Consider the following 22,244-nt stretch of genomic DNA (forward strand, 5'->3'; position numbering starts at 1 on the left):
ATCAAAATCCGTTGCGTAGCTTTAAAGATCTAAGCATACATAGAGACAGACAGACAGCGGGAATCGACTTTGTTTTATACTATGTAGTGATACAGTCGCCGTCAAATACTTCGGAGCGGGGAATGTGCTTAAAAATATCTGAACATGGACTTGAACGTCGTAATAATAGGGTCTTACCTATTCTCTAGCCGCCCAGAGACCTATAAAAAGGTCTCCTGTTCCATTCTAATTTGAACTTTGTGTTGACAAAATAAAATTTCATTTTGCTTGGCAAGGTTTGACGTATGGGCTAGAGGTTATATTAAAAATAAGAGGAGATATTAACAAACTCCATGGAACTACCAATCTTTATGTTTTTCTGGGCTTTTAGCAGTGCTTTAAAACACCGTATTTAATTCAGTAAAAGTACTACACACGACCACAGAATAAGTAATAGTATTATCATACAGAACGGACACGCACCGTCCCGCCCCGATTCGGAATACCTCGCCCGCGACAGGCCGCGACATGAATGTGTTCAATGTGTGCGTAAGTCGCTCTACTGAGAGCATGTCAGGATTCCGTCAGAAACTCAATGACGCGTGTACAGACGTGCCGCGCACACATAAACGCATATCATTTTTGATGTATGGCGTGTCCGCCCTGTGACACGACGACAGTAATCTATTGTCGAGTAGCAGTACTGATAATTTCGCTGCTTGACGCTAGATGCCGACTACGAAAAAATAGTCATTTTTGGTAACAAAACTGATGTATTGGGGTTGGAACCGGTGTAGCTTTATTTGACGTTGATAAGCGTATTGTAAGTGGGTAGTGACCCTGCCTGTGAAGCCGCGGTCCTGGGTTCGAATCCCGGTAAGGGCATTTATTTGTGTGATGAGCACAGATATTTGTTCCTGAGTCATGGTTGTTTTCTATGTATTTATGTATTTGTATATTATATATGTCGTTATCTGAGTATCCACAACACAAGCTTTCTTGAGCTTACCGTGGGGCTTAGTCAATTTGTGTATAAATGTCCTATAATATTTATTTATTTATTATTTATTTATGCCTAATTGAATAAACTATCTTTTATCTTTTTTTAATGGAGTGAGCACTCTATGTCTTCTGAATTCTCTTTGGTTGCGCCGACTATAGTAGCTCCTTACTAGAAAATTTAACTTATATTGTTTTGTCGGAAGGTTCTTGTATCCTTAGCGCTATCCCAGACCGTTCGAGTACATGATTCTCACAACTATCTTCGCGAACTGCATAGCCCTGGCTGTCTTCACACCCTTCCCGTCTGGAGACACAAACTACACTAACGGAATATTGGTAAGTTGTAAAAACGTTTATTTAAGTGTTCGTGCTTTCGCTTGAACCACATATGAGATAACAACCTGGTAAATTTTAATTTTTAACAAGCAGAAACGTCTGCGAACGATGCTATTGAGCTTAGAATCTGATTTAAACTCTGCATCCAGAGGCCGTGAGTTCAAGTCTCACCCATGACAGTAATTTTCCACTTTTAAACTTATTCTAAACCTGGTAAATTTCGAGTGAACTCCTCAACTTGCAGCGCCATCCATCGCGCCACTTGAGTATGAGTACTAAATTTAAAAAAGAACAACAGTGTGCATAACACAGCACACTGGATGTGTGTTAGGGACAGCCCCAGCAGCCTTCTGAACACTGTTATTGACAGTTTAAATTGTCCAATAGTTCGCAAATGGAACGCTATGCACATGGACAACAGAAGTGCTGTTGGGCTATTGTAGTTAGGTATTTAGTTTAGTTTAATTTAATTTAATTTATTATAGTAATTATGTAATGTATGGATCTTGTTATCGAAAATAAATATATTATTATTATTATAACGAAATTTCGCACATTTTTTTTTAATTTTTTATTAAACATACATGCATGCATGCTGACGCATTGAAATCTTCACAATATGCCTCCAACATAGACGTTCACTGGATAGAGTCTACCGTGTTTTTGGCTCTATAATTGAGCTCTCTTTATACACATCTTAAATTATTACAGGAAAAAGTAGAATGGATATTCATGGTGATCTTCACTGGGGAGTGTGTGATGAAGATCATTGCGTACGGTTTCCTGTTCCATCCCGGAGCTTATCTACGGAACGCGTGGAACAGTCTGGATTTCACCATCGTCACTATTGGGTAAGATGTCATTTATTGTTCTTCACTGGGGAGTGATGAAGGTCATCGCATATGGCTCTGTTCCACCCTGTGGCTTATCTGCGGAACGCGTAGAACAGTCTGGATTTCACCATCGTTACTATTGGGCAAGATTAGGACACAATAGGCCAGCCTATTGTGTCCTACTGCAGGGTAAAGGCCTCCCCCTTTTCTTCCACTCCCGGTTACCCAGCTATCGCTGACGAGTTCCACCGGGCCGGTTTGACTCACGGGGCACCCACTCTGTGGTTATCTTGGCCCATAAGTCATACGGCACATGACAGATATGACCAGCCTAGTCTACTCTAAATGGCCGCTTTTAGAGCTACATCTATTCTTTGAGGTTTAGAGCGCAGCGTGGTGTTTCGGATGCTATACTTTAGTTTCTCACCTAATATGCTGTGCTTAGTAGCTCTAATTATGCGTAAAATGTCATATTTTTGCTTCTTCATAACGGTAGGTCGTGGACACCATAAATCGCTCTATGATGTAGTGTTTTTCATCTTAGTCGACTTTTTGCCTTCTTATGGAGTCCTCTTGTGAAGTCTAATGTCAACCTTCACCGTCTCTCATTTCCTAGTGAGATCTAACATTTGTTAATATGTTTCAGTATAATGAGCCAGTCGCTGCAGGTTCTGTTCAAAGATGCATTCGACGTGAAAGCGCTCAGAGCCTTCAGAGTGCTGCGACCGCTGCGATTGGTCTCCGGCGTTCCAAGTAAGCACGAACACACATACATTCATTATTAAAAAAATAAAACTTAAAACTTAGATACGCGATTAAGTCCCGTTGTATAATTTAATAATGTGTAAAAATCGTGAAAGTTTAAATCAGTGTTACACATACATTTAGTTTTTAAGGTAAAGTCGATGTGGGTAAAGACCATCCATCAGCTAATACCGTCTACAAGCTTTCATTGTACACATACTAAGGACCTATTTATTAGAATGTACAAGTCCTACCTTCGTCCTTTATTTGAGTATGCCTTTCAGATTCGGTCGCTACTTTAAATTTTTTCCCGTCTTCTCCAGGTCTCCAGATCGTGCTCAACTCAATCCTGAAGGCCATGATACCGCTGTGCCACATCGCGTTCCTGGTGCTATTCGTCATCATCATCTACGCCATCATAGGCCTCGAGCTGTTCTCTGGAGTCATGCATAACATATGTCATAAGAATGAGAGTAAGTGGATTTCTGGCCCCTTTTCACTACGTTGACAGTAGGCTACTTGCATGAAAAATATTTTTCATCACACTTCCCCGTAGGCCAGTGGTTCCTAACCTTTTCAGTCCGGTCACCCCTATGACTAACTAGGGAACCTGATTTTACCCCTCCTCCCAATGGTGATAAAAAATAGAACGTGTACGTTTGTTGTATTGTTATATTAGGTTAGCTTATTACCCCCGTAAAATACCAGTTTTACCCCCACGGGGGTAATTACCCCCAGGTTAGGAACCACTGCCGTAGGCAATTCGGTCCGTAACCTACGTAGGTCGGCCAAGGGATGTAATGTATTGTTTCATCACACATGCTAGGGATGTAATTTACGTATGAAATTATAGGCAGAAGTTTTGTTTATTTCCCTTTTCTTCGTCACAAGTGTGATGAAAACCATTAATTGTGTGTGCCACGGGCGGTACAGAAATTACGCCTACGCTAATAAAGCCTTCGTCTTCGGTTTCGGCCGCTTATACATGTATGCAAAATTTCAGCTCAATCTGAAATCGGGAATTGGTTTTACAATACAATACATATCCTTTTTATTGCACACCTCATTACAGAAAACAATACAAAGAGTACAGAAAAGAAGAGGTTAAACAACAGAGGTTTTACTTCCAAGATTTGACCCACACTAACATACTAACAGGGCAAGTTAAATAAAAGCTTATAAATATACAGTCACTTGTATAATAACAATAATAAATTGTCTTTCAGGTGGTAAATTGATAATGGGCGACGAAGAAAGACCGTGCAGCACCGAGTCCAACGTTGGTCACAACTGCCAACCGGACGAAGTGTGTACACCAGGGTCCCCAGCCTGGCCGGGCCCGAACGACGGTATCACCAACTTTGACAATATTGGCTACGCTATGCTCACGGTGTTCCAGTGTATCACTCTTGAGGGATGGACTGACATCATGTATTGGGTAAGTGTTTTTGAAAGAAAGAAGAAAGAAAATACATTTATTTAACGCCACAACATATTACATATAGAAAAGAAGACATACAGACATAAAAAACATTGGACGCTAAAATAGGCCCTCATTCAGCATAATGCTGCGGCAATCCGTGGAGCTGCTTTTCAGTGGGGACCTGACTTAAAACTATGAGACGATACATACGCCAACGACACACAAAAAACAGACATTAAAAAAGTAGGCAAAGCCGGCTACAGCCACTAAAAGATTTTTGAAATAAACTTTCCCGTCTTGGGCGAAATTTTGTCTCGGAGGAAAAATGCACATAGCAGGGACTGGCACAAGCAAGTCTTCTGACAACTTAGTATTCCATTCCATTTGTAATTTCGACATCATTTTAAACTTACTACAGTATACTACAGACAAATCATAGAGACATGGCAAGCGAATGATATTTTATCTATTTTATTTCAGATATCAGATGTCAAGGGTTCTTCCTGGCCCTGGATCTACTTCGTCTCGCTGGTCATCTTTGGAAACTTTTTCGTCATGAACCTAATTCTTGGTGTGTTGTCTGGGTAAGTTATGAAACAGGCATATTTACGGCCTCCTAGCTTAGTCGGTAGTGACCCTTCCTACACAGCAAGATAATTATTAAATTTATTAATTTTACTCATATGGTCTGGTATTAATTTGACTCATATAGTCTGGCAAACCATTTTTGTCAGTAGATTTAAGTGCGAAATTCAAAATGTGTACGTAGATCCATAATTTGTTGCTTATAACCTCATTTTTCCTTCCAGAGAGTTTTCAAAAGCTAGTAACAAAGCAAAGAACCGCGGAGACTTCCAAAAGTCACGAGAAAGGAAGGAGTTTGAGGAGGACATGAAGGGGTATCTCAACTGGATCACCGTCGCTGAGACCCTGGACCTTGAGAACGAGCCAAAGCAGGAGAATGAAGGAGAAGATTCACAGGGTCAGTATGATTTAAACCTAACTAATGACATGGCAAAGCACGACGAGGTTGAAGCAAATCAAGCAAAAACGACTTCGCAGAGCCGCTGGAGACATGTCTGTGATCGACGCGATAAGAAATGCTGATCGGCCATTGGTTTATGTTTATACAGCAATCGCAGTCGATGTAGGCTGTATACTACCTTCTCAAAACACCTTCTTAGCAAATATCACCTGCAAAGATGCTGTGGCCAATGGTGATGAATTTTAGACCACAAAAGTCATGCTAGCTGAATTCCTGAATGGCCATTTCGGCTTCACATCTCGAATTCTTTGCTTTTTTTATTGTTATCTGTGCTGACTGAATAAATGTTTGTTAATCTAGGCTGATCTAGGTGAGGTTTCGGAGGAATTGTGCTCTTTAAGTTACGCCCTGGCTGGAATAAACTTTGTGCCGATATTTTATACTGCATGGAATTGTTCAAAAAGAGTTTAATTGCTGAAATACATCCTCCTACGATCCGATAAGAAGTGTACTCGTAATAGTGGAAGTTGTCCTAAAGATTTTTATTTAATTTGTTGCAGGTAATAATTACGAGAGAACAAGCAACGAGGGGTCCCAAACAAACGTGGACACAACAGAAAACACAGGCACCTGCAAAGTTTACTTCAAAAGATTCGATAAGGTATACACCACCGCCACAGAACAAGTAAGAACTTGGAAAAATAAGACTAACCAGCAAACCCCAAAAAGATGGACCTGTAGACCTGAGTGCCTACTGCAACCATAGAAAACTCGAAAATCGTTATCGGTCTCTCTTTCGTTCTTCTTTTTCGAGAGATAGAGAGGCAGATAACGCTTTTTGGTATTTAGGTGATGGCAGTAGACCTTCTGTGAGTTCTGCTGTAAAGTGCCAGTTACGTAACATTTTCAATAGTTGAAAAAGTTTTATTTCCTACATCTCAGATTTTTTGAAAATGTTGACTTGAATATTTGGTTCCCCATATTGAAATAATATATGAAAAGTGTACGAAATTATAAACTTTTACATGATGAAAGTCATATTTCCCAAAAACAGAATCAAACATTTTCAAAAAATTCATGACAAACATGGGAGTAGGTACAGCCAAATAGCCGAAAAAACGAGTGCATTTTCCCCCAAGTAGAAACGGATAAGCTTATGACAGTTTTTCATTGCAGGTGAACCGTCGTATGCGCAGGGCTTGCCGACTAGCTGTCAAATCTCAAGGTTTCTACTGGGCCATAATCGTACTTGTGTTTTTAAATACAATGGTGTTGGCAACTGAACATTACATGTAAGTATATTTTATTTTAGGTCAATGTGGGGAAGAGATTTTTTCGTCTCTTTTAACTCTTGCGTTTGAGTTTGTACACATACTCTAAAATTACTAAGCAATGGGCCTCACGAAGGCTCAAGGTCACTCAAAGAGCAATGGAGCGAGCTATGCTCGGAGTTTCCCTGCGAATCAGAAATGAGGAGATCCGCAAGAGAACCAAAGTTGTGGACATAGCTCAGAAAATTGCCAGAATTAAGTGGCAGTGGGTGGGCCACATTGCCCGCAAAGCCGATGGCCGATGGGGCAAAAATGTTCTTCAGTAGCGACCACGTACCGGACGCAGGGTGGGAAGGCCCCAGACTAGACCGAAGATCTGGTTAAAGTCCCGCGGGAAACCGTTGGCTGAGGGCAGCGAATGACCGTTCGTTGTGGAGATCCTTGGGGGCTGAGATGATGATGATGATGATGATGTGCAAATTTTTGCAGATTTGGATATTTTGTGTGTAAATAATTTGATAGTGTTCATTTTTATTTTCAGGCAACCGATTTGGCTCGACACGTTCCAGACTTGTGCGAACTATGTGTTCGTTGTGCTCTTCACTATGGAGATGCTGATCAAAATGTATGCCCTTGGCATTCAGGTGAGTATTGCAAAAATAAATTCGTGAATTTTTAGTGTTCCGTACGATGACGACGATATATTTAATAGACAGATGTACATAGAAAACATCCCTTAACTCAGGGACAAAATATCTGTCATGAACACAGAAATAAACGCCCTTACCAGGATTTGAACCCGGGACCTCCTTCTACGTCGGTCACTACCGACTAGAGGCCGGGCCGTCAAAAAATAAGACTAAGCGTTTCATCAATAAAGTGCGGGTGCCAGACTTTGACCATAATTTGTGAATTGTATTGCTTTAAGACAATGGGTCCCATACAGACTTTTGATCCTCAAAACAAACCTGATCGACTGATACCATTCATAAAAAATGTCAAATACCCTATTCAACTATTCATAATATAATTGACATTTCTATTTCAGGGCTACTTCGTTTCTCTCTTTAATCGTTTCGACTGCTTCGTCATGATATGTTCGGTCTTGGAGCTGGTGCTTACAGCGACGGAAACCATCCCACAGCTGGGCATATCTGTGTTACGCTGCGTTCGGCTGCTCAGAGTTTTCAAAGTTACAAAGTAAGTGAAATATCTACTATCCCCGTTTTAGATACCATTTAGAACTTTCCCCGTTGCCTCTTAAGGACACCAAGAACCCGTATTTCTTACATACATACATATAATCACGCCTATTTCCTGGAGGGGTAGGCAGAGACCACGGATTTCCATTTGCTACGATCCTTACATACGTCTTTCGCTGCCGTTACTTTCATAACATTCCTCATACACGCTCGCCGGTTTAGGGTGCTCTTGACCTGGCCTATCTTCAGGATTTCCACGATTTGATCAGAGAAAGTCCGCCGAGGTCTGCCCCTTCCAACTCCCTCTTTTACTTCTCCCTTATACACTATCTTTGTCAACCTTCTTTCACTCATTCTCTCTGTTCAAAGTTTTTTTTTTGTACTAGTAAACGGCTCAGTCCATTGACAGCACACTCAAGAGTAAAATACTGGTAATGCTGAGCTAAATTACCATTCTCAGTAACAAAGAACTATTTTAATAACAAAACTTCCGTGAGACAAAGACATAGTAAATATATTAAAAACGGGTCACTCACGTATTTTAAGTCGAAAAACGCTCGACATGTTTCACTTCGTACCGAGAAGTGTCATCAGTAGCTTGCGTTTACGGTGACGGACCGGCGCAGACTGCGGGCCGCAGCTCTCCGCGCCCGATGACTCGGCGCAGGCGCCGGTGGCGGCAGGGGAGGCGACATGTCGAGCGTTTTTCGACTTAAAATACGTGAGTGACCCGTTTTTAATATATTTACTATAACAAAGAACTAACTGCGAAAAAGCGGCCAAGTGCGAGTCGGAGTCGCCCATGAAGGGTTCCGCATTTAGACGATTTATGACGTATAAAAAAAAACTACTTACTAGATCTCGTTCAAACCAATTTTCGGTGGAAGTTTACATGGTAATGTACATCATATATTTTTTTTAGTTTTATCATTCTCTTATTTCAGAAGTTACAGGTGGGGGACACACACATTTTACCACTTTGGAAGTGTCTCTCGCGCAAACTATTCAGTTTAGAAAAAAATGATATTAGAAACCTCAATATCATTTTTGCAGACCTATCCATAGATACCCCACACGAATGGGTTTGATGAAAAAAAATTTTTGAGTTTCAGTTCTAAGTATGGGGAACCCCAAAAATTTATTGTTTTTTTTTTCTATTTTTGTGTGAAAATCTTAATGCGGTTCACAGAATACATCTACTTACCAAGTTTCAACAGTATAGTTCTTATAGTTTCGGAGAAAAGTGGCTGTGACATACGGACGGACAGACAGACGGACAGACGGACAGACGGACAGACAGACAGACATGACGAATCTATAAGGGTTCCGTTTTTTGCCATTTGGCTACGGAACCCTAAAAAGGGGGAATTAAATATGATTTATTAAATAAGAGCCCATTTTGTCCCACGGCTAAGCAAAGACCTCCCTCTTTTTTTCCACTCGTCTCCAAAACCGAGCCCAAATTATCGCACCATCGTCGACGAGGTTTGCCAGATCGTCGGTTATTTTGGCTCACAACTCAGCCAGCATTCGTAATGGCCAGCCCTGTCTCACTTCAAAAATCAACCTGCTAATGCCAGTCTGTTTTTACAAGCTTTTACTTAAACTAAAATGTAACTTAAATGCAATTGGCCGCCCGCGATTGATCCTCATCTAATTCTAATCGTATTAAAACAAAACGTTCTTAACTTGCATTCTATATTCGCTAGGTGCATGACTGGTGCTGCCCTCATTTTGGCGGACTTTCTACGTTAAATCTTATGGAGTAAAATTAGTTCAAGCGGCTGCCGCTAGTACTAATGGCGGACATTCCATAAGATTACCTGTGTTTGTGACGATCAGCGCCACTTCCCCATCCACCGACTTCGCACCTTGCCAATACCATCACGCTCCGCGATTGTTAATTTGTTACGCCATTTAGGGTTCTAGCTAAATTAGACACCATAGTGTAAGTATGATACAACCAATTTAGCTAGGACTCTAAATGGCGTAACAATCCCATGTGGTGACTGTGCCTATGTATGTAACTATGTATTTTTTTCTCTGACTAGCTGTTGCCCGCGACTTCGTGTATGATAGTACGGGTCAAATCTTGCAAGTTAAATTTGACCCACTTCCCGGTTTACGATGAAGCTGTAAATTTGCACACGTGTGTAAGTCGGGTGACAATGCAATATTATGGTACCGTCGAGCTGATCTGATGATGAAGACAGGAGGTTGCCATAGGAACTCTGTGTTAAAACAACAACTGTGTTTGGGGTTTTTAGAATTGTCTCGGCGAGTATTAGTTGCCTGTGGAAAGAAAAGTTCAGTCAACGATAAAAGTTTGTACCAAAAATGAAATTTTTGTCAAAAACTTTTTTTCCAGGTACTGGCGCTCTCTCTCTAACCTCGTGACCTCTCTCCTCAACTCTATCCAGTCCATCTTCTCCCTCCTTCTGCTGCTGTTCTTGTTCATCATGATCTTCGCGCTGCTGGGTATGCAGGTGTTCGGAGGAAGGTTCGAGAGTTACGCTCCTGAGGAACCGAAGGAGCGGCATAACTTTGATACATTCTGGCAAGCAGTGTTGACAATGTTCCAGGTATGTATTTTTAACAAGAATAGAAACAACCCTTCTACGCAGAACCACGTGGAAAAATTTCCGAAACTTCTCAGATTTTTGTAGATTGGAATCACCCATTTCCAGAAGGAAAGTTTGCTTTATTTCCTGTGTGATAATACTGAAATTTCCGGGAACTTTTCCAACTTTTTGGAAACTTTCCGCAACTTGTACATATTACCTTTGATCCTAATAATCAACTTACACTTTTGGAGAAAAAATGTTTTTGGTGAATTTAAATTTTAAATCCAATGAATACAAAATTTTTGAACAATTCTTCAGGAAAATACAATGATATATGATTTTATTTGACAGATCCTGACTGGTGAGGATTGGAACGTCGTGATGTACGAGGGTATTAAAGCATACGGCGGCGCCGGCTCCTTCGGGATGATCGCATCTATTTATTTCATCATCATCTTCGTCTGTGGTAATTGTATCCTTTTCAAGTGTTACGTTAATTTTACATGCATTAACGTACAGAAATACACTCTTCTTTGTCGTTATAATCTTTGCAGAGTGTCGTGGTCAACTGCTGACATTAGGCACAGATGTTGGTTGCCGTACGATTTCTCGCCATTTTCTGCGGTTGGAGATCATTCTGGAAAATGCATTCAGAGGTCTTTCCATGGCAGATTTAATTTGGTCAATCCATCGCATAGGTGCATGGACTTTTACGCGGTCTTGTTCTGTTTGCTCTACCACTAGACGCTCTATGGATGGCTCATTGTTTCGCCTCGAGACGTGAACTGAGCATGAAGAATTTTTGACTTTGACCCGCTTGTCTCTATCGCACGCTCATAATTATATTGCTGTCCCGCTCGCACAGCGGCATTGACCGCCAGCATCATCGTGCATCGGCGAGACAGCAATATAATTATGCACGTGTGATAGAGATAGGAACAGGCAGGTTAAAGTACAAAATTCTTCGTGCTTAGCGTCCTTACTTTGGACACTAAAATCATTAAATCTATCTTTGCTGTAGTTTTCTAATTTATTAAATTATGTCAGAAATAAAAAAAAAACATGATAACTATAAATAATAAAAAGTTGAAATATAATTGGCTTCTGTAAAAAAAACAAGCATGAATGCTAGCAAAGCTGCAAAGGTAAATAATAATTCTAATGTACTTGTTATCCATAAGATTTTCTTAACAAAAATAAGATATACTGCTGAACGTGTTCTTGGCTATCGCTGTCGATAATCTTGGAGATGATGATGATGAAGAAGTCGAGAAAGAGGCAGAGGTAAATTAGTAACATTATATATAATAAAATATATTCATTAATCATAATCTTAACAAAACCATGTTCAGAATATAAATAATTTGAAATAGATTTTAAATAAACAAGTAAAATTTAATCGTAGGGCGCTAAAGATAATCCGGAGGCAGGTAATCCGCAGCTTGACGAAGATACAGAAAGAGGAGAGACAGACGACGAATATGTAAACGAAGAAGAAATATATTCAGACGAGGGGTGAGTAAAAAATACTTAATATGTAGAACATTAACAACAACACAAAGTTCAAAGTCAAAGTTAATATGTAGAACATTAACAACAATACAAAGTTGAAAGTCAAAGTTGAGCGCTGGTGGCCTAGCGGTAAGAGCGTGCGACTTGCAATCCGGAGGTCGCGGGTTCGAACCCCGGCTCGTACCAATGAGTTTTTCGGAACTTATGTACGAAATATCATTTGATATTTACCAGTCACTAAAGGACTGTGAAGGAAAACATCGTGAGGAAACCGGACTAATCCCAATACGGGCCTAGTTTCCCCTCTGGGTTGGAAGGTCAGATGGCAGTCGCTTTCGTAAAAACTAGTGCCCACGCCAATTACTGAGATTAGTTGCCAAGCGGACCCCAGGCTCCCATGAGCCTTGGCAAAATGCCGAACAACGCGAAAAAGATGATGATGACAAAGTTCAAAGTCAAAGTTCAATATGCTTTATTCATGTAGGCCTAGCAACAAGCACTTATGAATAGACACACAACAACACACAAAACAAGCTATCTGCTTTACCCGAAGGTTGACTGGTAGAGAATTTCTTGAAGCATTAAGTCCGCCTTTTGTACGTTTGTATTTTATTTTGTGCAATAAAGATTAAATAAATGAATAAACATAATTCATCCTTAACTCCTTGTTAATAAATAATTAAAACAACGATATTATGCCTGCAATAGAAATCTTTTGATGACGATGTTTCCACATGTTTACAGCCAGCAAAACTTGGCTTATCAGCCCCTGCATACAAATATGTATGTGTATGTAAATATGTTTGCTGGTATGAATACTATATAAGCAAAACATTTTTTAATTTCTGTTGAAACCACGTTGAAACAACAGGCAGTTTTTAATAATTCCCTATAGTAGACCGTTCTAATTCCTTACAATTAGACCGAGATAAGTCTGCAACGATTTTGATAACACACTCAGTGCAAGTGTTATTTTAAATGTCAAACTTCTATGAAATGATGATGTATAGCTGGTCAACCAAATCCTGTCAGTAAAAAAAGGCGCGAAATTAAGATTTTCTATGGGACGATATCCCTTCGCGCCTACATTTTTCAGATTTGCCGCCTTTTTCCACTGTCAAGATCTGGTTGACCAAGTGTATAAATAACACTTGCAATGCGTATACTAACAAAATCTTTGCAGACTTTTCTTGGTCTAACTCTAGCATAATATTGATTAAGAACAGATTATGTTTTAAATTTAAATTTGCTAATGTCCTTAAGCCGGCTTTACCAGAGGTATAAGAGAATACCAAGGTAAGAAAACTAATAATTTAATTGTGTGATAAATTATGTTCATCGTTTTAAATAAATAAAAACATTTATTAAAGAGTATTTGATTTCCTACTTACTAAGTAGGAATACTTGGATTTACATCATAAAATATTTATTTTTCATGTCGTTAGATAATGAACAAGTGAATTATGCTGTTCTCCTCACAAGTTGTCTTTAACAAAAAATCTTATAATCAATCAAACCTGCTCACAAAATTTTACAAAGAATCGCTACAGAAATATGACATGTAGAGAACAGCCGGACAGACATACAAAAGGGTCTATTGCCTGAATAAAGAAACATTCATTCATTCATTCAAAAGCATTTATGCCCAATCTGAAACGGATGCCTCGCTAGCACTTCGCGCTCGCTCGGTCAGCTAGAATCCTCACTAATATCATAAATGCGAAAGACATCTCTAAAGTGAAAATAACTACTGATATTCCAATTAATTACAATTACAGATCAGACCATGAATATGAAGAAACAGGATCGGAAGAAGAAGTTAATGAGCAAGACGCAGAAGAGAGAGATGAAGCGAATACCGTCCTCGTCACCACCGAGAATCAACAGATCAATCAAAACGGTATGTTTTACAAGTTTTAAATAAAACTAATCTTACGGCTCATCTAACGTAAAGCTCACTTTCGCGACGTCTTTCGGAGATCGACCGAATAGATCCGTCTATTAGTCCTAAATAACAGTTCGCATTGCTCACGCGCCACGTACCTACTATTAATTTTATTTTGCTTTCTGTACAGGAGATATCAAGAAAGAGCCATCGCCCCTAAAACGTCAACCCACGGCATCCGCCCGCCCGCGCCGCCTTTCCGAAGTGGAAGTCAAGGACGAAGAAAAACCCATTCCTGATGGCTCCAGCTTTTTCATCTTTTCGAAGACCAACCCGTAAGTTTTTGTTCGGTTGTATATGCCACCGTAAGATTGTGTAACCCGTTAGTTTACAATCTAACGTAGGTTACGTTTTTGCACCTTACTCCTTTGTAAAATCTTTGACGTCGACTGTACACTACACTTTTTTTAGAATTTTTATGTTATTTCTACTCAGAATCATGAGCACTTCCGATCTTATCAAGAGAAAAGTTGACCCAAAATATCTATATGTTTTTCGTTCCTTCCATTCCGTTACCGTCAAACAAAGTCTATGAATAATGGTACAGGAATGAAAATAAAAAAACTTGGGACCTCGTGATTCTGAGTAGAAATAACATAACAAGACCCAAGTCTAAAAAAAGTGTACCTAAAACTTTAAAAAAATGACTTAAGTGCGTCCTTAATAGCATAGGTGTGTACTTAAACTTCTTACTATGGGAAAGTTATGCTAACTCATTTGACTACACATGTAATATTTATCCCACAGCTTCAGAGTGATGTGCTTCAACATCCAGAACAACTCGGTGTTCAAAAACATCATCCTGGTTTGCATCCTGATCTCCTCACTGATGTTAGCTGTCGAAGAACCAGTGCCAAAACGAGAAAATATACCCACTGCAGAAGTGAGTTCCTTCGCTTTACGAACCCGAAGGGTGACATCATCATTCCCTTTCCCTTGTGCCATCACTTGGCACCCCAGCATGTTATTTTCTTCTATACCTCTCTGTCGTTCATCAATTTCTTTTTATGTAATCTCTCACACGACTTATCCACCTTTCTCTTGGATTTCCTTTCCTCTTCCACATTCATTCGTCACCCCACATAGGTGCAATATTACTTGTGAAATGCTATGATTTGGTGATAATTACAATTATATTTCTCTATCTTTGATAAGGTAACTTAAGAGTAAAGAGAGTATTTTGAAAATAATAATCACATGAGACAACTTTTAATTTCACTGGTACTAGGTACTTGAGGTCCAGTATAGTGCGACATCAAATAGTAGAAATTGTATAACATGGAACTAAAAACATCCATACTAAATTGTTGCCATGTTTTAAGCATTTTACGTCAAAAAATGTGACAGTTACGTAGGAAGTGGCGCCCTCAATAATTTTATACAATTTTTGACTGTAGGTATGTCCGGTATTTCAAATATTTCTCCTACTTATGTTATTCTCACTTTGCGCTCAATGCTCCATCTTGATAATCCAGTTTATTACTTTTCAGGTTTTAAAGAAGGTGGACTATTTCTTCACGGCCGTATTCACCTTGGAACTTTGCTTAAAGTTGATCACCTACGGGTTCCTGTTCCATAAGGACGCTTTCTGCAGATCCGCGTTTAATCTTCTCGATCTGCTGGTGGTTGTTGTGTCCTTAGTATCCATTATTGGGTAAGTTTTTCTCTAAACACTTTTGGTAATTCTACTTCATATCCCGGTTTTTCGGACGCAAAAACGTACCAGTCCTATTGATTAATTAAATATCGACTCGAGTGTTATCGATACCAAGCAATTTCTAAATCATAAGAGCAAATGTGACTTCGCCATGAAGTAAACATTGATAAACAGTTTTTATTTCTTTCATTCAGTCAGTTTTAGTTCATTATCTATTTGGACCTCTTTCATTTATTAAATTCTTATTGCGACTCCATCTTCGGGCGCACGAGCGCTGAAATAACTAGGAGTCGAAGTGGTCGCCATGGCCGAAATCGGTCGAAAGGATCATCATTGCAACTGCAAATATTTCATATCTTACATTTACTCTTCGAAAGTAATTCTGACAAAATTTTAATTACATTGAATAAATATTAAAAATTACCTTACGGTACTGTCTTACGTCACAGTTTTATCAACTATTAGGTAGGTACTCATACTACCTAAGTTTAAATTTTGTCCTCGCAGTTTTCAAACGTCAAACTACCCCCGTCCCCGTCAAACTGGGGTATGCTCATATTTGTTGATTTTATACTACAATTAGGTTTGTCATTAATTAGGTATTAAACAACTGTACCGATATTCGGAACCTAAAGTAATATATTGAGAGTGGCAACACTGTAGTTAGTCGTATTGTCCTTTTCTAGCATATACGTCCATCTCTCTCCCACACCCCCACCACTTCAGGCAGTTGCGTTTGACAATTTTGACAGTTAGAAATAAACGCAAATTACCTCATTGGCTTGCTGTTTTTCCATCTGGAAGGTCGTGAAGCTAAACTGCTGGTGAGTTTTTGAATTTGTACCCCAGTTTAGCTGACTATATTGAAAAACAGTTTCTAACGGCTTTTGCCGTTCGAAATAAATATTTAAATTTAGTTGTCCGTTAAACTATCTAGCAAATAAAAATGATCCGGAATAGTGATGTGCAAGTGTTTTCAAAGGCTGCCTGCGCGCACCGTGGCTATGCCAATGAAAATACTAAAATCACATAGTAGAAAACACATCGAGCTGGTAAAGCGTGCACGTGTCACCATTATAATTTAATTTTATTAAGTCTCTTCCGAGTCTTGTTAGTTTAAATCTTTGTGTGTGTATAATAACGGTTGAAATTATATAATACTTAAATGGTGATGTGTGGAGGTATACCCTTTAAAGTGATTTGTGTTTTCGAATACGAATGGATCGGATAGTTAATACGTGTTACGTAGAACCTACGTATTAAGGTAGAAGCTTATAGACGTGTAGGGTTTTTATCTGTCCAAGTATCTATCAGCAATTTATCTTTTTATCCCGTTCCGGGTTAATATAATATTGCAAAATTAATTTTTTGGTAATAAACTTGCTGATAAATAACGTGTACCCGAATAGGAGTCGACGATATTTCCGCTCTAAGGGACACAAGGTAACGAACAAACCTACATCGCAAACATTGCATTTATTTTTGTGGAAAGTGAGTACTTCGGCAGTACATAAACTTAAATCTGACTAGACATAGAGAGAGATTAGCATGGCTCTGCGCAAGAATGTCATGCGAATTCGTGAAGTATTTCACTCTGTATCTATCAACTTATATCTCTCCAACTAGATCTTTGATTTATGTAGGTAGGTACCTACTTAAATATATAACTTAGCAGGTACTTACAGCTTTAAAGGTTAAGGAAAAGAACTCTTGCATGTAGGTGCTATATGTGCTTGTGTTATTTTGAATTTGAATAACTTGATTATTAATTCTATACGTAACTACATACAAGAGGGTCAATTCTTAAGCCTACTTACCTACCTACATAAATAGTACACTTAAATTACACGTTTCAAATAAAATCGGAAGCCTGTGACATGGAAGGGCATTAACGATACGGGAATCTTTAGATTGATTCATTGACGAAGACGCATGGTTTGGTTCATATTGTCAAATTATATTAGTTAACTGTAGAGTTAAAGTTTACTTTTGGCAAATCTGCACGTCACCGTGAATGACGTGAAGTGCCTGTTAAAGCCTGCGTAAAGCCTTTCACCTTGTCGAGCAAGGAACCCGCAACTTAGGGAATATTACCCATAAACTCAGGGTATTTGATTTGAATGATACTTATTCTTAAACTTACGTTTGTTATGGTTCCACCTGCTAAGGTGCGCCTAAGAGAATCTTTTATTCGTTCACAAACTAACGTCAAGTTATTTGTGATGAAACCAATATATTATGTACCTATCTAAACCTGCGCAAGGCTGCCATGTTTACACCTGCGTAAGGTGTGCCAAAAGAATCTTTGATTCGTTCACAAACTAACGTCAAGTTATTTGTGATGAAACCAATATATTATGTACCTATTTAAACCTGCGCAAGGCTGCCATGTTTACACCTGCGTAAGGTGTGCCAAAAGAATCTTTGATTCGTTCACAAACTGACGTCCAGTTATTGATGATGATATTATAACCTATGTAAGCCTGCGCAAGGCACGTCAGACATATTCACAGAAATATAAATGATATGGTCATAACACAGGCGTGCGAGTAGACCACAATCACAAAAATATTACAAAGATTAAGTTGTAAATATCTCTTTTTAGAGAAAGTAAAAATGGTTTAAAATAATGTTTTGGGTAAAAATCAGTCGAAATAGGCAAGGCTTCGTTATTAGAGTTTTCATTTTTGTTTACCAATCTATTTCAAGGGTCCCGAACACCCTATTGGCTAAACCCGAAATTGGGCTAATTAACTGTGGTAAAAGTGAAAACTGCTTTCCATTTACATAACATTTCTAAAATTATAATAGGTAAAATAAAAACCTAAGATTCCAGGCCTATCTCGACTCATTTTTATTTTAAAGATGAAAAAATCTTTGCACCCTAATATAAAATTGTGGTCTGGAGACGCTAAGCCTCATAACTTGGGTGGCATAGATAATACTAAGAGATTTAGTCACCTAATTTCGACTATAAGCCCAGGCAGAATATTGATAATTAGAATAAGGAGTGGTCAATCCTCCAAGGTCCATACAATCTGTGGACTCTAATTAAATCAGGCTCGGTAAGCTCACGACACGACAGAGCTTACGATTCCATTCTGAAATAAGCTATGTTTACAATATATATTACCCATGGTGTGAAACAAACAGCCTGCTCAAGGTGTACAAAGGGTCCGTTTAACGGCCCTATAAACATCTACAAACCTTTGAAGTCTAGGCCTGCTACAATATGACAGACTAGAAATAAATACATATGATCCCAATGTAAGAGCAGCTCACAGTTGCATAAATTACATTTGGCTGGAGAGCACTTGTCTTTCAGTTAACATGTTTACGAGTACCTATGTACACGACATGACCAAGGTTACCTACCTTTTTACATAATTATTATATCCCTGACTGCCATGGTATATTAGGAAAATTATCATGTGCTGGCGGTGCTGCACAAGCATGTTTGAAATAAAATATACAAAACTGGCCTAACGGGCGTTTATGAATTATGTATTTTACACCCTTGTGTCTGTATTGTGACCCTGGAAGTTTTAAACCACCTGTATCGTAAGTGCTCCTATGCACGGATTAAGTTTATAATAAACTACCCATGCCCTAACCTCAAGGGCAAGTGCTTCTATGCACGGACCAGATACTGTTATCACTTATTTCACTTATCATGACTTGTCATAGTTTGATACTACACGTTTAATAAATTTAAGACCGTGGAATGTACCCACTACAAAAGGTTTTTAAAAATAGTGACTGAATGGTTTGCACGAACGGTTCTAGCAGTTTCTGGGCGGTCACGTCTAGGGCATGACCCTCTAGTTCTCAATTTATACAAAATTATAGCATTGTGATACTGTTCGCTTTGCACAGTAAAATAGGGGAACAGGACCACGCCTTGCGAAAAGGCGAAGCTATTTTGAAACGGAAACCTTTCAAAAATAGATTGAAATATATAAATAATTATGTTTTTGGTGAGGAACATGTAATTGTACACCCAAACAAATGCAATCATTTATTATATGTTAGCAAAACTCTGCCAAAGTGTTAGTCTGTCTCTACAGTGTAACCTGAAGGCATGAATGCACATGAATCTCTTGAAACATGGTGGATTAACTAATTTACACCCCGTCTGTGTCTTGCTCCTACCAAATCCACAAGTTGAGGACCTCAACCTATCTAGGCACCCTTCTTGCTCGAGACCTGAAAAAATAATCTCATGCAGTCAAGTGTCGGAAAACTAGGTCCACACTCTTAGCACTACCGTGAATATATCTAAGAAGTCTGTATACTGCCTTCCAGGAGGCGGGATGTTAATAGACTAGCCTATATAGTAGGCCAGAGATATAGTATACAAAAGCACACTGGCCCAAATCCAGTAATATTATATGCACTTCAGAATACAAAATAATTGACTATTCTGCGTATATTTGATATCAAAAAGTTACAATTACCTACCCTTAGGTCATAAGGAGGATAAATATACATAAATATCAAATATATTCGACAAAGTGTTGACCCTAGCATTGGATAAAATAGGTTCCTCTTAAACGGCATCTGCGCTGTTGGCTTTGGGCCCACGGGTGCCCGGCAAAAGGTCGGGGACCCTATGGTTCCGCACAGTTATTGCAAATAATGTAAAATCACAAAATAAACACAAATTTTCATTTTGGTTAAAAACACATATGCGATGAGCTAAGGTTTCGAATTAAGTACCTTATTCTTAATCTGGAAAGAGAAGACTGAATATTCAGAATTAAGCTATGTCTATGAATGGTTTACATAAATTAAGCCACTTTAGCGTTCAGAAACAATCAAGTTTATGTCTACTAGTAGGCACCAGTTAAGGTAAACTACTCATACTGCATATATAGACAAAAATGAGTACAATTAAGGTCACTTGATGATAGCTAAACATGAATATAAGCAGAATGAGCTGCACCTATACAAATATCATTGATAAAGCTCTGTGGCAATTCTACATTTACCATTTGAACGCCAAGAGCACCAAAAAGCGTCGTAACTAGTGCCCACATGAGTATTATGATATGGCTTAAGCTCTCAAAGTAACCTTCACAATTTTAAGTAAGGTTTGTTTAGGTCCATTAGCTCGCGTTCGCGTTAGTAAAGCGTACAAACGATTAAATGCATTTTATAGCTATAACCAAATAAATAGCTCACACTGGCTCACAGTCATTAAAAGAATTCAGTAAAATCATTAAAAGTATTCCCTATGACATTTTATTAAGTACCTACCCAATATTAACTTTGTGGGTAGTGATAGTGATATAACGAATATTTAAAATATTCGTCTACTTAATCCTGAGGGATTCTGGAAATAAGAAAGGTCTTGTCCTTGTTATATCCTGCAACTGCTTACCTTACTAGATAATTATTATCAAATTTGTCAATAATTGGGAGTTATAAATAAAAACTACTCGAGTACTTTATGATTTTTATCTTTTCATATTTTAATTACATCACTCCATATCACAGATGTTGTATGCTCCCTGAAGAGTAGACTGACTTATCTTCTTTTACATAGTCTCACATACATATAATTAAGTACTATAGCACCCTTGTGGTGACTCACTTATTTTCGTTGAAAATTTATAAGTACCTACATTAAATACGTATATAAAATGGAAAGTTAGTATCATAATATAATGGTATATAAAATTGTATGCTTTACTAAATACCTCTCTCCTCACATGTATTAAAATAAAGGGTGTACTACATAATTAATTAATTAATTAAACACTCCTAATATAATAATATTACATATACATAATATGTAAGTACATGTATAATCACATTGGCTTGGCGTCTTCCCACCACCAGGCGATAACAAACACGTCTCAATATATTACTTTAGGTTCCGAATATCGGTACAGTTGTTTAATGACAGCGTTTTACACAAAAATAAAACGCTAATTAAATAACTTACCATATTCGGAACCTAAAGTTTTAATCCTGCCTGGTGTAAATATGTATAATTTTGAGACAATGAGGTAATTTGCGTTTATTTCTAACTGTCAAAATTGTCAAACGCAACTGCCTGAAGTGGTGGGGGTGTGGGAGAGAGATGGACGTATATGCTAGAAAAGGACAATACGACTAACTACAGTGTTGCCACTCTCAATATATTACTTTAGGTTCCGAATATGGTAAGTTATTTAATTAGCGTTTTATTTTTGTGTAAAACGCTGTCATTAAACTGTTTTTTTTTTATTGTTACAGGTCTCAATTTAAATTTATAAAGATTTTAAGAGTCTTCAGGGTGTTAAGGCCCCTGAGAGCTATCAACAGAGCCAAAGGCTTAAAGGTCAGTTTCTATTAGTTATGATGTAGTAGACAATCTTACGGATATATAAGAGTAGAGCTAGATCATTATTTGAAGTACCTTTACTAGAAAAATTCTATGATATAACTGTATGATATTTATGTTAAGTGATCAGGACAAAGGGATTTTATATAAGGTGTATTGGGTAAATTAGAAAATGGGGTAATTTTGAAAATAACAATTATCTCTTAAACTAGAAGCACTTTCTGCTGTAGAAAGAGTAAGTGAGATGCCTTATTGGTAAGCATTGCAGTTGTGGGTGTTGGCCAAAGTATAATAAGGTTCTAGTTTATTAGATATCAGTGATTTTCAAAATTACGTCGTTTTTGAAGTAATCCCAACGCACTTTATACGTGGAATTTTATTTTTTATAATTGACTTTATAATTTTATTTTGTGAAAACCTTATTTAGATATTTCTAACTACATGATTTTTAATAACAGTT

At 38.3% G+C, this 22,244-nt stretch overlaps 1 protein-coding gene and 1 non-coding gene across 5 annotated transcripts in view; both read left to right on the forward strand.

Moving 5' to 3' along the window:
* Positions 1 to 22,244, forward strand: part of LOC134658368 (voltage-dependent calcium channel type D subunit alpha-1-like) — a 93,711-nt gene that overhangs the window by 40,512 nt on the left and 30,955 nt on the right. For 2 of the 4 annotated variants that reach the window (XM_063514004.1, XM_063514005.1), the window contains exons 3-23: positions 1,212 to 1,317; positions 2,029 to 2,168; positions 2,797 to 2,903; positions 3,218 to 3,367; positions 4,121 to 4,332; positions 4,798 to 4,901; positions 5,127 to 5,299; positions 5,863 to 5,963; positions 6,479 to 6,594; positions 7,115 to 7,217; positions 7,622 to 7,773; positions 10,144 to 10,357; positions 10,691 to 10,811; positions 11,541 to 11,623; positions 11,745 to 11,854; positions 13,115 to 13,147; positions 13,630 to 13,751; positions 13,927 to 14,071; positions 14,544 to 14,679; positions 15,287 to 15,450; positions 21,697 to 21,781. In XM_063514004.1, the coding sequence (XP_063370074.1) occupies positions 1,212 to 1,317; positions 2,029 to 2,168; positions 2,797 to 2,903; positions 3,218 to 3,367; positions 4,121 to 4,332; positions 4,798 to 4,901; positions 5,127 to 5,299; positions 5,863 to 5,963; positions 6,479 to 6,594; positions 7,115 to 7,217; positions 7,622 to 7,773; positions 10,144 to 10,357; positions 10,691 to 10,811; positions 11,541 to 11,623; positions 11,745 to 11,854; positions 13,115 to 13,147; positions 13,630 to 13,751; positions 13,927 to 14,071; positions 14,544 to 14,679; positions 15,287 to 15,450; positions 21,697 to 21,781 (2,677 nt within the window). The remainder of the gene's footprint in view (positions 1 to 1,211; positions 1,318 to 2,028; positions 2,169 to 2,796; positions 2,904 to 3,217; positions 3,368 to 4,120; positions 4,333 to 4,797; positions 4,902 to 5,126; positions 5,300 to 5,862; positions 5,964 to 6,478; positions 6,595 to 7,114; positions 7,218 to 7,621; positions 7,774 to 10,143; positions 10,358 to 10,690; positions 10,812 to 11,540; positions 11,624 to 11,744; positions 11,855 to 13,114; positions 13,148 to 13,629; positions 13,752 to 13,926; positions 14,072 to 14,543; positions 14,680 to 15,286; positions 15,451 to 21,696; positions 21,782 to 22,244) is intronic. The other 2 variants (XM_063514006.1, XM_063514007.1) reach the window with 1 other exon arrangement.
* LOC134658559 (U6 spliceosomal RNA) lies at positions 16,949 to 17,052 on the forward strand. The gene has a single exon (XR_010097709.1). It is a non-coding gene; the product is annotated as a U6 spliceosomal RNA (small nuclear RNA).

This window comes from Cydia amplana, chromosome 22 (genome assembly GCF_948474715.1).
Source record: "Cydia amplana chromosome 22, ilCydAmpl1.1, whole genome shotgun sequence".
Classification (NCBI taxonomy): Eukaryota; Metazoa; Arthropoda; class Insecta; order Lepidoptera; family Tortricidae; genus Cydia; species Cydia amplana.